Source organism: Plecotus auritus (assembly GCF_963455305.1).
Source record: "Plecotus auritus genome assembly, chromosome: 11".
In the NCBI taxonomy this organism is placed as follows: domain Eukaryota; kingdom Metazoa; phylum Chordata; class Mammalia; order Chiroptera; family Vespertilionidae; genus Plecotus; species Plecotus auritus.
The window spans coordinates 19,708,402-19,721,410 of record NC_137777.1 but is presented as its reverse complement, the minus strand read 5'-3'; the positions used below and the strand labels follow the sequence as shown (position 1 = coordinate 19,721,410).

Here is a 13,009-nt window from a genome sequence, read left to right as displayed (position 1 = left end):
ATTTTATGAGGCCAGCATTACCGTAGTGGCAAAGACATGACAAGAAAACGGGAAAAAAAGAAAAGAAACCACGCTCCCTCATGAATATAGACACAAAAGTCCTCAGTAAATATTTGTAAATCCAATGAAGTAAGTAAAAAGGATAATATGTCATGACCAAGTAGAGTTGATTCTAGGATTCAGGATTGATTCAACATTCCAATATTCACATAATTCAGCATATCAACAGACTAAAGAAAGATATTTGACCATCCTATTAGATGCAGAAAATAATTCGACAAAATTTAGCATTCATTTATAATAAAAGTGCTCAGCAAACCAGGAATTGAAGATTAACTGCCTCCTCAAAAAACCTAGAGTTAACTTCATTCTTCCTGGTAAAACACCAAATGTTTTTCCTAAGATTGGTGATAGGCAAGGGTGTTTGCCCTATTACCCCTCAGCATCATGCTGGAAATCCTAGCTAGTTCAAGAAAAAGTAATAAATAATTATCAAGAGACTCCATTACTACCATGGGAAAAATGAAACCAAACACGTTTTAGGTGTTATCTTAAAAGCAGTATTTATATGCCGTTCTTTTATCTGCTCTTAGCTTGCAACCTTTGAATGGAATTATGAGTTTATTTTTCTATTGTGGCTGCTGACCAATCTAAGCAGTAGCAAACATCTTGCAGTGGCATGGTCTTTTTTATTTAGCTGTGGAATACTTGGCTTTAAAATGAAGAATAGGAAGGCTAGAACTTAGTAAAATGAATGCCACACAGTCTCTTACTACATAAAGAAGAAAGAATTGCAAATTATCTAGCTCATTTAAAGGGAATGTTTTGTCTCACAGTAAATTATTACCATCAGACTAGTTTATTATCGTTTTTTAAACTTCCAGAAACTTGTCTTTGAATATATTAAAAGCATCCAAATCTTATTTGAAGAATAACTTGTTCACTTTTTGAGGGGCAGATCCACAAACTACTGAAAGATATGCATTATAGGAAAAGTGTAAAATTGAAAGTGATGGGCATACAGTAGAAACTATTGATAAAATAGAATTTATTTGACAATAAAATGACAAGCAAAATAATGAATCTTGTATTTTTTATTTGTATTGATTTCAGAGAGGAAGGGAGAGGGAGAGATCAAAACATCAATGATGAGAGAAAATCATTGATCGGCTGCCTCCTGCATGCCCCCTATTGGGAATCGAGCCCACAACCCGGGCATGTGCTCATGACCGGAATCGAACCTGGGACCCTCCAGTCTTCAGGCCTACACTCTATCCACTGAGCCAAATTAGCTAGGGCTGTATTTCTTGTTTTTAAAGTAATGTAAGAGTTTAGAAATTTGTGTGTAAATTAAATATACTGGGATTAGGATAGAGGAAGGATATGTTATTGTTTTTTTATAGCTATTCTCACATTTTCTAAGTGATGTATGAGCAACATGAATGAAGATCACAACAAATTGGTGTGTTTTTCCCCCTATTATTGCTCATCTCATTTGTTTGATTTGGAATGCCAGTAATATTCAAGGCAGAATGGACAGAGGATGTCTAGAATGGTAATAATCAACATTTGCATTTATTAAGATCTAAGTGCTAGGCACTGTTCAAGTGCTTGGAATATATTGTTTACTCAGCAAAGTAACTGTGAAATAAGTACTATTATTACCATTGTATTTACCGGAGAATAAAATGGGGCTAAGTCAAGCATGTCAAACTGCTGCAAGTTTGACATGCTTGGGCTAAGTATTCTACCCGAAGTCATGGTCCTCTCAAAGACCTGTAAGGGGAACGGGAGATAAATTCTTAAGAGAGGTATAAATGAACCATTAGGATACATCATTTCTTTTTATTAACATTGGAGAAAACTGCTTAGAGGAGAAAATGCCATTAGAGTATGGCATAAAGTATATAATGGGTGGAGGATGTGGAGCAAGCAGAAAAGGCACAGCAGGTAAAGAAGTGGGACAGTTGGGGGTGCAGTTTTGTAGACTGTGATCCAGTTTTTGCTAAGTGTTAAGTTTCGAGGAGAGTAACAGGAGCCAATATTGGAAAGGTATGTTGGAGTCACTTTTGAGCTTTCAAAAATGCCATTTAAGTCAGTTTGGACATTTTGTGAAAGCATAGGAACACTTATTGAAAAAGTAAGATTTTCTGAGGCGAGAGCTGTGTACTTAGTTGGGTGTGGAAGCTACTGACCCCTAATCACCAGTGCGTATTTCTCTAGTAACGTAAGATTTTTTTGCTTTACAAAAATCCTTAGCCAATTATTCTAACTGTAAGGTAGAATAAAACATTCCTAACTCTAAGGTTAGATTAGCTTTGCTGGAAGTATTTTTAAATGACTTCCTACATAAAATATTCAAAAAATATTTATCTAGAATATGGAGACAAGAAGACAAAATTCTAGTTCTTAAGATAGTCTTGTGAAATAGGTGGTATATTTGTTTTTTATTGCTGCTGTAACAAATCATGCTGTAATAAAAATGCAGTTTATTCTCTTACGTTCTGAAGGTCAGAAGTCCCTAAACTTGGTCTTTGGGGCTGCATTCCTTCTGGAGGCTCAAAGGGGAGAATCCATTTTCTTGCCCTTCTCAACTTCTAGAGGTGCTTGCATTCCTTTGCTAGTGGGCTAAGCTTCCAATTTCAAAGCCAACAGTGTAGCATTTTCCAATCTGTCTTTTACTCCTCTGTTTCTGCTGTCATATCGCCTTCTGTCTCTGTGACTCCCCTCATCCGTTTCCCTCTTATAGGAATCCTTATTAGTACCTTAGGCCCTCCTATATAATCCAAGATTATCTTTCCAGTTCCAGATCATTAACTTCGTCATATCTACAAAGTCCCCTTTGCCATGTAAAGTAACATATTCACAGGTTCCAGGGATTAAAATGTGGGCATGTTGGGGGACATTATTCAGCCTGCCACAGGTGTTATACATGCATATTAATAATCTAACATAGCATGATAAATAATGTTAGGAATAATATCCATAATGTTGGGGGTTCTCAGAGTTTAAGCAGCTCATGGTTTCATGGTTGAACTGAATCTTGGAGAATAAGTAGGAATCCATCAGGCAAGAAGAGGCGAGAAGAATTCAAGCAGAACACTGTGTTAAGGGTATGGTAGAGTAAGCCATGTGATGTGAGAGTGCTGTTTTGTAATTAATAGTACCTTGACTCCACTCTATTGGAGGTATGTGTAAGGTATGTGGGAGTGGAAGAGAATGTCTAAGTCTGAGTAAGGGGCCCATCACAAGAGACCTGCATCTTCATCCTCTTATTTTCATTAGTGATCTCTCTCAGTTAGCCTTCCGCTTGGTGGTTCAGGGCCCTCTATTCTTTCCCTTGTGCATTGAAACATGAGAGGATTAGAGATCAGTCATTGTCATTGTTAGTACTCAATGCATTCTTAAAGCACTTGGCTCATGAAAGTAAATGCATTATTATGAAAATATCATTTCAGCCAAAACCGGTTTGGCTCAGTGGATAGAGCGTCAGCCTGCGGACTGAAAGGTCCCAGGTTCGATTCCGGTCAAGGGCATGTAACTTGGTTGCGGGCACATCCCCAGTGGGAGGTGTGCAAGAGGCAACTGATCGATGTTTCTCTCTCATCGATGTTTCTGACTATCCCTCTTCCTTCCTCTCTGTAAAAAATCAATAAAAATATATTTAAAAAAAAAAAAAATCATTTCAACCTGTATTTGTAGTTCAATTGTTCTTTTCTTCTGTGAAAGCCCTTGGTAAACAAGTGAGAATAGAGTGTGTGTGTGGGGGGGGGGGGGGCGGGGAGGGGGAGGCGGGTTGGGTAAAGGGTGTTGCAGGGAAGAGAGCTGAAGCAGTATTGGGTCCACCAAGCTTACTATAAAAGGCCAGTGAGTTGGTGGTGATTTTGAAAATAAACCTGACTTAGACAGTAGGCTGTGCGGGCACAGCTATATCAGTAAATCTGAGAGCCTAGTCACAGCTTTCCCTACTGAATACTGGAAAGTTCTTTACCTGAATTTTAACCATTTATTCTCCAATCTACTCTAAAACTTGTGGAAATCAGTTACTATGCATATCTTATGTTTTCTACATTTGACTGATTTTGTTGGTATTTAGGCATTTTAAACTGATAACATTTCTAATAAAGAATATCTTATAACCTAGTTCCTTAAAAAGAAATATTCCTGTAGATGGAATTCAATTGAATATCAACTTGACTATTTTATATTAAAATGAATTCCTTTAGCCATCAATATTGCAATAAAAATTAATATTCTTTGACATTGAGATTATAATTAAACAGTACACCAAAGTAAATACTTTGTGAAGAGACAGATCTGAATTTGAATCTCAGCATTATGATTTTTCTATGTAGCCTAGAACAAGTTACTCAAGCTCTCCAAGTATGTTCTTTTATCTATTAAGTGAAGATAATAACAGCCTTGTGGATTCTTGAGATTAATATTTATAACATGTCTGACATGTAGGATGTGCTCATGAATCCTAGTAGCTAGCATTGTTCTTGGTAATTATTACAAGTTAGCATTTGTAAACTTTGTATACTGTGGTTTAAGAAAATATTCTGCTTATAAATTGGTATTTTATATCATGTTTTAAACTAGTTATTAAGAGTTAAGAGGTACTTTAGTGTAGTGGTTAAGACTCTGGCCTGGCTGGTATGGGTCAGTAGTTGATCGTCGACCCATGAACCAAGAGGTCACTGGTTCAATTCCTGGTCAGGGCACTTTTCTAGGTTGTGGGCTCGATCATCAGTAGGGGGCATCAATGTTTTTCTATCATCAATGTTTCTATCCCTCTTCCTTTCTCTCTAAAATAAGTAAAAACATTAAAAACAAAACAAACAAACAAACAAAAAAAAACATAGACTCTGGGTTCAAATCTCAGCTCCAGGACTTATTACCAGGTTGTTCTTGGGCAAGTTACTTAAGTGGCCAGTTACAGCACTTTCCTCAGCTTTAAAATGTAGGTAGCAATACCACATTTCTCCCAGGGCATTTTGAAGAGTTTACCAGGTCAAGTATATAAAAGGTTTGGAATAGTTGCTGACATAAAGTGTTTTTGTCATCATTATTTTTAATAATTTGTTGAGTAAAATGTTTTGTCACTTTTTATTTTAGGTGAATCTTGGAAGCAACCAGTACCTCTTCTCTGTCATAGTGGATCCTAAGGAAATGCCCTGCTTCTGTTTGCGCCATGACGTGGACGCCCTGCTCTGGCAGCCACACTCCAGCAAACAAGACGAGATGTGGGAGCACATCGCCACTTTCAATGCTTTAGGTACACAGCAGGCTCTTTTTCCTTTTAAAAATTTGAGCTGTCCTAATTACATTGGGATTGATTTCTGCTATAATTTGGTTGCGTGTACTATAGTTGATGAATGTCAGTGCTTTTGGAACAGTAGGACTAAGCTGTTTTATGCTTGTACAGAAGATCAATGCAGAATAGAAATCAAAGTGGTTAACTAAACACTTGAAATATTGTAATCATTCATTTGTTTATTCCAATTGAGCTATACGGTATAGAATATGAACAAGGCGTTTGACAATACCCTACTCAAGCCATGTCAAACTCGCGGCCGGCGGGCCACATGCCTCGTTTAAATAAATGAGGCTTGCATGAATCTTGTATTCACGTTTCTTCAGAGTACTCTTCAAAAACATAGAATTGCTCTGAGGTAATGTACATTAGAAGACATCTTTCATGGGACGTAAGTGCAAAGAGAGCCATTCTAAAGGAAAACATTTAGGGAAAATGGTGATAAACAGAAATAAAATTTATTCTGTAAGATAAAGGGGAAAATATCAATTCTTTTAAAACTAGGGCTGGAAAAAATTTTTTAACTACATAATTGTAGACTTACGTAAGAATTGATTTTATATCAAAATACATTAGTATTGTATGGGAGACATTTTTTACATGAATTAGCCAAAATAACTGCTTTATTGAAAGGTTATTTTAAACTGGCAACAGGAAGTAAAATTATGCATTTTGATTATGCATATAGCTATGTGCACAACCCTATTGAGGAGATGTGTCAGTTATCCTTCGAGGTAATAATATAGCTGTTAAATTGGTTAACTCAGACTTCAAATGGATTTTTATGACCTGAAATAAAGTTTAAGTAATTTAGCTGCATATTTCTAGCTTTTCCACTATAATTCCTATTTTTTTCATTTTCTATCCTCTTTTTTGTAAGAGGAAACGCTCACCATAATTTTCATAAGCTCAGATCCTCCATTTGTAATCCCCAAGTCCCCTAGTATAGAAGAAATGTGTTATGCTTGAGTTTAAGTAAATCAACATTATAGATATTATATACATTACTAATTTTGTCAGGGTTAGCCTGGAGAACTAATTCTAAGCTACTCACATAGGAACCTACATCCTGCTTTTCCTTCTCACATCCTGCTTAATGAGGAAAAAAAAACTGTTCATCTGTCTGTGCTCAGTGGTTCCTTTGCTCATTCATTGTTTGATGAACTTAATTTACTTTAGTGTTACATTTTTTATCTCATGTTACAGCTGAAAATCCTAATTTATGTATAAGCTTTTTAAATCTGTAAAGTTAATTGTTAAAAAGATTAATACTGTTGTTGTTTTTTTCAAAGTTTAATTAAGGGATGTCCTAATGAAGTTTTATAAATTAGATACTTTTGAATGTTCTTTGAAGTTTGAAGTGTTCTCAAGGTTCTACTTATGGGAGCTGAATTACAACAAAATTCTGTTGTAGTGTTGGTAAAAATACTAGCACAGAAATAGTAAGAACATATTGTGCATATTAGTACCTTCAGGAATGAGGCCTGCGTTATGAACACACTCCTGAAATAACGTTACAATGGTATCCTATTTATTAAGAAAAAAGAAAAAGATTGTGTCATGACCCATCTGTGATTGATGAACTCAATTAACTAATTGGCATTTAAAGATACTTTGGCATGTTTCTAGCATTTAAAATTTTAGCTGTTTAGTGTTTTAATTATTCATGGAAGTCATATGGTGCTATATAGTTCCTTTCTTGAAGAGTTGAAACCCTGTCTACTTTGTTCCTTAGGTATTAAAGCTGTATTTTTGCACCAGGTGGGAGAGATTGGTTGTGGCTAATCATTAATAGTTCATTGTTGAGTATTTATGGTATATCTTTAATTTAGGCATTTTAATTAATAATGAATCACAGCTTTTCTCCTTCTGTTTAATATATAGTTTTTCTTTTGTTTGTCTTATTTGTTGGCAGGCTATGTCCAAGCATCAAAGAGAGACAAAAAATTTTTTGCCTGTGCTCCAAATTACTCCTATGCAGCCCTTTGTGAGTGCCTGCGTCGAGTGTTCATCTATCGTCAGCCCACTCCTATGTCCACTGTACTTTACAACAGAAAGGAAGGCAGGCAGGTAGGACAGGTTGCTAAGCAGCAAGTAGCAAGCCTAGACACCAATGATCCTATAGTAGGCTTTCAAGCAACAAATGAGAGATTATTTGTTCTGACTACCAGAAACCTCTTTTTAATAAAGGTGAAAACAGAGAACTAGTTACTCCAACATGTTGGCTCCTCTGTGCTGGGGAGTAGGTGTCAGTGGTAGCTGGAAGGCTGGGCAGTTATGCTGTAACCTGTTAAGTTTTCATATGTTAAAAAAAATGATCTTGTATTTTATTTTTTAAAAGATATTGGAAATATATTCAAGAGATTATGATTCTATAAAAGCTATGGAATGAAGCTGAAAATTTAGAGAAAATTGGCTTCTGTAAAAAACATAGATACCATTAGCAGTGTAATTATTTTTTAAAAGCAGAGGCTAGAATCTTTTATATGAAAAAATGTACAATTTAGTGTTTAAAAATAAACACATTTATCGTGTACTCTTTGTTCATTGACATCATTTCTACGTTCTATACCTATAGAATGTACAGAATAATAGTTAAAATGTTGATGCTTGTAAATAATTAAATGAACTTAATAGCTGAGTTAGAAGGTGAAATATAACAGAATTCTAAGCAGATCTAATATTCTTAAAGTTTGCTGAGAGGCCTTAAGTATGTTTTAAGTCACTAAATTTGTGGTAATTTGTTAGAGCAATCATAGGAAATAAACAATCTTATCCCAAAATTAACTCAAAATGGGTCAGAGATCTAAATGTAAAGCCCGAAACTATGAAACTTATAAAAGATAACAAAAGCAAATCTTTGTAACCCTGGGCCAGACAAAGGTTTCCTGCATGAGACCAAAAGTGAGATCCATGAATGAGAAAATTGAAAAACTGAACTTCATCAAAAGTAAGAAATTATGTTCTTGGAAAGACAATTTAGGAGAATGACAGACAAGCCACAGACTGGAAGAAACTTGCAAGTGCATATCTGATAAGGAACTAATATCTACAATATATAAAGAATCTTCAAAACTTAGTAAGAAAATAATCAAATGAATATTTTTAATGGGCCAAATTATTAAAGAAACATCATCTCAGATAAAATATGAATGGTAAGTAAGCACATGAAAAGTTGCTCAACATCATCAGCCATTAGGAAATTGCAAAATGAAAGCACAATGAGATATTACCACATAGCTACTGAAATGCCTCAAATTTAAGATTGTTCATACCAAGTGTTGAGAAGGATATGGGGCAATTGGAATGCTCATACATTGTTCATGGGAATGTAACATTGAACCACTTTGGAAAGCAGTTTGATAGTTTTCTGACGTGTTATACAGACATCTGCCATATGTGCCAGCCATTCCACTTATCCAGTCTCTTACCCAAGAGAAATGAAAGTACATGTTCATATATAGCAGCATTATTTGTAATAGCCAAGCCTGAGAGCAAGCATCCGCAGTTGGTGAATGGACAAATACTAGTATATTGTGATGTATCCATGCAATGGACTGTTTCCTGACAGTAAAAAGTAATCAAGTATTGATACCACCAACATGGATGAATGACAAAATAATTAATGCTGAGTGAAAGACCAAAGCACATACTCTATGATTCAATTCATATGAAAGTCTAGAAAGTGCCAACAATTTTCTACTGATAGTAACATCAGTGTTGCATGAAAAGGAGGGGTCAAAGGAAGCATTTTGGGTAAAGGATATATTCATTATCTTAATTGTGGTGATAGTTTCAGGAGTGTGTACATAAGTCAAGCTTTGTTAAATAGTACACTTTAAACGTAGTTCATTTATGTTCATGACTCCTTGATAATGATCTTAAAAAATTTTTTGAATTTGATCTATTTCTTCTTTTATTGGCGCAAACACGTTTTTCTTGTTTGAAATAGCATTTTAGGACACATTTTCTATATTTTGGAAATAAGCATCTATTCCTCTTTTTTTTTTAGTAGCTACACCATGATTTTTTCAAGACCATATATTTCTATGTTGCCGCCTCCATCCTTGGCACTGTCACGTAAAGTTAAGCCAATCAGTGCTTTGCATTTCCCTGGTCATGGAAACTGGTTGATAGGTGGGCTGTTGACCCATTTAGAACCAGTGATTCACAATGAGCATTTGCTGTCATTTCTAAGACAAAGACTTACAATAAGGTGAGGACCTCTCAAAATATGGAACCAACAGGGATGGAGCTAAGAGGGTGAGAGAGAGAACATGACCTTGATTACATCATCTAGTCCTACCCAGATATGCTTAAATCTAGATCTGTTCTTGACTTCAGGGTAAGAGTCATTAAGTTTTTTTTTGCCTAAACCAGTGGTCGGCAAACTCATTAGTCAACAGAGCCAAATATCAACAGTACAACGATTGAAATTTCTTTTGAGAGCCAAATTTTTTAAACTTCTTCTAACGCCACTTCTTCAAAATAGACTCGCCCAGGCCGTGGTATTTTGTGGAAGAGCCACACTCGGGGGGCCAAAGAGCTGCATGTGGGCCAATGAGTCAAAAGAGGCCTGATTCCATGGTGAAAGTTATTTTGATGTGACACTATACCCTTCACATTGAGACTTTTATTTAAAGTTAATTAAATATGTTTTATCGATAGTAGCAATAAATAGGGATTTAATAAATAAATTACAAATGCTTCTTAAAGGGGAAAATTTTTATCCACTTCAAAACAGTTTTGCTCCTCAAAAATATATGTACATCTATGAAAATGTAAGTATATTATCTTAATATATACCTATGGAAATAAATTTATAAATTAACTTCTTTGGTGCCAGGGAGGGAGGGATAAAATATTTATGGGATTTTTTTAAATCCTAAAACTATTTTCTAACTGACATTTTTCATATGCCCACACTTCCAATCTTCTATTATAAATGATTATATTTTTAAGCCATTTAAATATATTCTTCTACAACTGATTTTTTAAAAAAGTATTTTGAGATTCAGCTCTAATGTTTGCCAAATATCCAACATGCATCTCTTACTCCTTGAATAATGGTACCAGGTGAATGTTGAGGAAGATTGAGTGTATTAATATTAAAGCAAATATTGCCCCCTCATCTGCCATCTGATTTTTCCCAGGGAAAATGTAATTCAGCAGGCAACATGAATTTAGTCACTGAAATCATGAAAAGAAGGCCTTTGCAAAGAAATTAAATTCTCGGGTTCTTTACTACATAGCAAATATGCATTCAGTGTTTTTTTTTTCCTGTCTGCAAATATACACATCACTAGAGGGAAAAAAGAGAAGGATGGGGATATCTTAGTGGAGGTACTGGGTCATAAAAGTATGAAGTATATTTTTCTATAATGCTGGTATAATTGATTCTGCTGGGAGGTTCATTACTGGTGCTTCAGGAACCCAATTGGAAGCAGAGAAAAACAGCTGGGAAATTAAGAACTTCAAACAACATGGAAAATTTCTGTGGAAAACAGTCTGGCACTTCCTCAAAGGGTTAAACACTAGAGTTACTATATGATCTAGCAATCCCATGCCTTCACATATACCCGAGGAATAAAAACTTGTACATTAATGTTCATAGTAGCATTCTTCATAAAAGCCAAAAGTATAAACAACCCACATGGATAAATGGGTAAATAATGTGATATATCTATACAACGGAATATTACTCAGTAATAAAAAGGGAAAAAGTACTGCCCTTGGCTGGGTGGCTCAGTTGGTTAGAGCATTGTCCTATGTACCAAAAGGTTGCAGGTTCGATTCCCAATCAGGGCACATACCTAGGTTGTGGGTTCACTCCTCTGGTCAGGGGGTGGACAAGAGGCAGTTGATCAATATTTCTCCAATTGATATTTCTCTCTCCTGCTCTCTAAAAATCAATGAAAATATATCTTCAGGTGAGGATAAAAAAAAAAAGAAAAGGAATGAAGTACCGAAACTTGCTACAACATGTCTGAACCTTGAAAACATTATGCTAAGTGGAAAAAAAGCCTAAAAATAGGCGATGTGTTGTATGATTTCATTTATACGAATAAGTAGATCAATGGAGAAGGAAAGCAGATTGCTTGCCAAGGGCTGGGAGAAATATGGTGACTGCTAATGGGTATACAGTATTGGGGTGAGTGATGACAGAAATGTTCTAAAATTGATTTTGGTAATGGCTGCACAATTCTGATTACACTAAAAATCATTGGCATACTTTAAGAGGATTTAGTAGTATCCAATATAATGAAAGGCTAATATGCAAATTGACCGAACAACGGAATAACTAGTAGCTATGATGCGCACTGACCACCAGGGGGCAGACACTCAATGCAGGAGCTGCTCCCTGGTGGTCAGTGCGCTCCCACAGGGGGAGTGCCACTCAGCCAGAAGCCGGGCTCACGGCTGGCAAATACAGTGGTGGTGGTAGGAGCCTCTCCCACCTCTGCAGCAGTGCTAAGATGTCAGTTGGACATCCTCTGAGGGATCCTGGACTATGAGAGGGCACAGACCGGGCTGAGGGGACCCCACCCCCGAGTGCACGAATTTCATGCGCTGGGCCTCTAGTATCTTAATAAAGCCATTATAGAAACAAAACAACATGAAAGGGCTAAGAAAGTTTCAAAAGTCATCTCCCATGCTAAATATATATATGTATGGATTTTTTAAACTATTGGTATTTTTACCTTCATCTTATTGAACTACCTTATTTTTAAAGAAATTAATTTTTTTTTAGTAGGGAAATTATTAAAAATCAAACTGTTCATATAGTTTTATTGGGGGAAATTGATTGAAGTGGTGATACACTCTCTTCCAAAAGCAAGTGAACAGTTATTCTGTGCATTGTAGGATCTTTAGCATCATCCCTGACTTCTACCCACCCGATACCAGCATGCTTGCCCAATTGAGATAACCAGATGTCTTGAGACAAAGCTAAATGATCCTGGGAAGCAAAATCGTCCATGGTTGAGAATCACTGTGATAGTGTTTTGAGTTTATGAGAGAGGACAAGGTAGAAATAAGGTTGGGATATAAAGTTGAGGCCAGATTGGTAAATCCTTAAATATCAGATTAAAGATCTTTTAGTTTAATTTGAAAACAATAGGGAACTATAGGAAGTGTGGGGCTGGGGAATAGTGAGATTAAAGCGGTGCTTAAAGTTTCATCTGTAAAAGTATGTAGACAATGGAGAAATTGGAGACATGAGACCAGCAAGAGGGCCATTATAATTGTCCTTGCATAGAACAAAAGCGCATGAGAAACTGAGCTGGAGTGATGACGGTGGCAGTCAAGAAGAGGGGACAGATAAGCAATGTTGGAGGACAAGGACAAGGGAAGAAGAAATAGTGCAAGTCTTTTATCATATAATCAGGATTAGGAGCAAGTTGTAGAAGAAATGCATCGTCTTTAGTTTCGAACATCCCTGTGTTGAAAAGTCGTCTTTTGAATTTCTTTGAAAATTTTCTACATGTTGAGGACAGAGAGAATTCTATTTTGAAAAGCAAAACCAAACAATACTTCTTGGGAACCTAATAATAGAAGATAGACTACTAATATTATCTTAAATTTATACCATCGGAAAGTTACCCATTTTTCTGAGAGATAGGTTGGAATCTTTGCCTTAAAGTGCATAGGAACCACAGGCATCTAAAATTCTATTTCTTAAAGGTAATAAAA

The 13,009-nt window shown here is 35.9% G+C and overlaps 1 protein-coding gene across 1 annotated transcript in view; it reads left to right on the top strand.

Annotated features, from left to right (window-relative positions):
* NUDCD1 (NudC domain containing 1) overlaps positions 1 to 7,853 on the top strand; it is a 65,537-nt gene extending 57,684 nt beyond the window's left edge. Inside the window, exons 9-10 of the mRNA XM_080646552.1 lie at positions 5,119 to 5,278; positions 7,233 to 7,853. Coding sequence (XP_080502678.1) covers positions 5,119 to 5,278; positions 7,233 to 7,525 — 453 coding nt within the window. The 3' untranslated portion in view covers positions 7,526 to 7,853. The remainder of the gene's footprint in view (positions 1 to 5,118; positions 5,279 to 7,232) is intronic.
* The last annotated feature ends 5,156 nt before the right edge of the window (positions 7,854 to 13,009 follow it).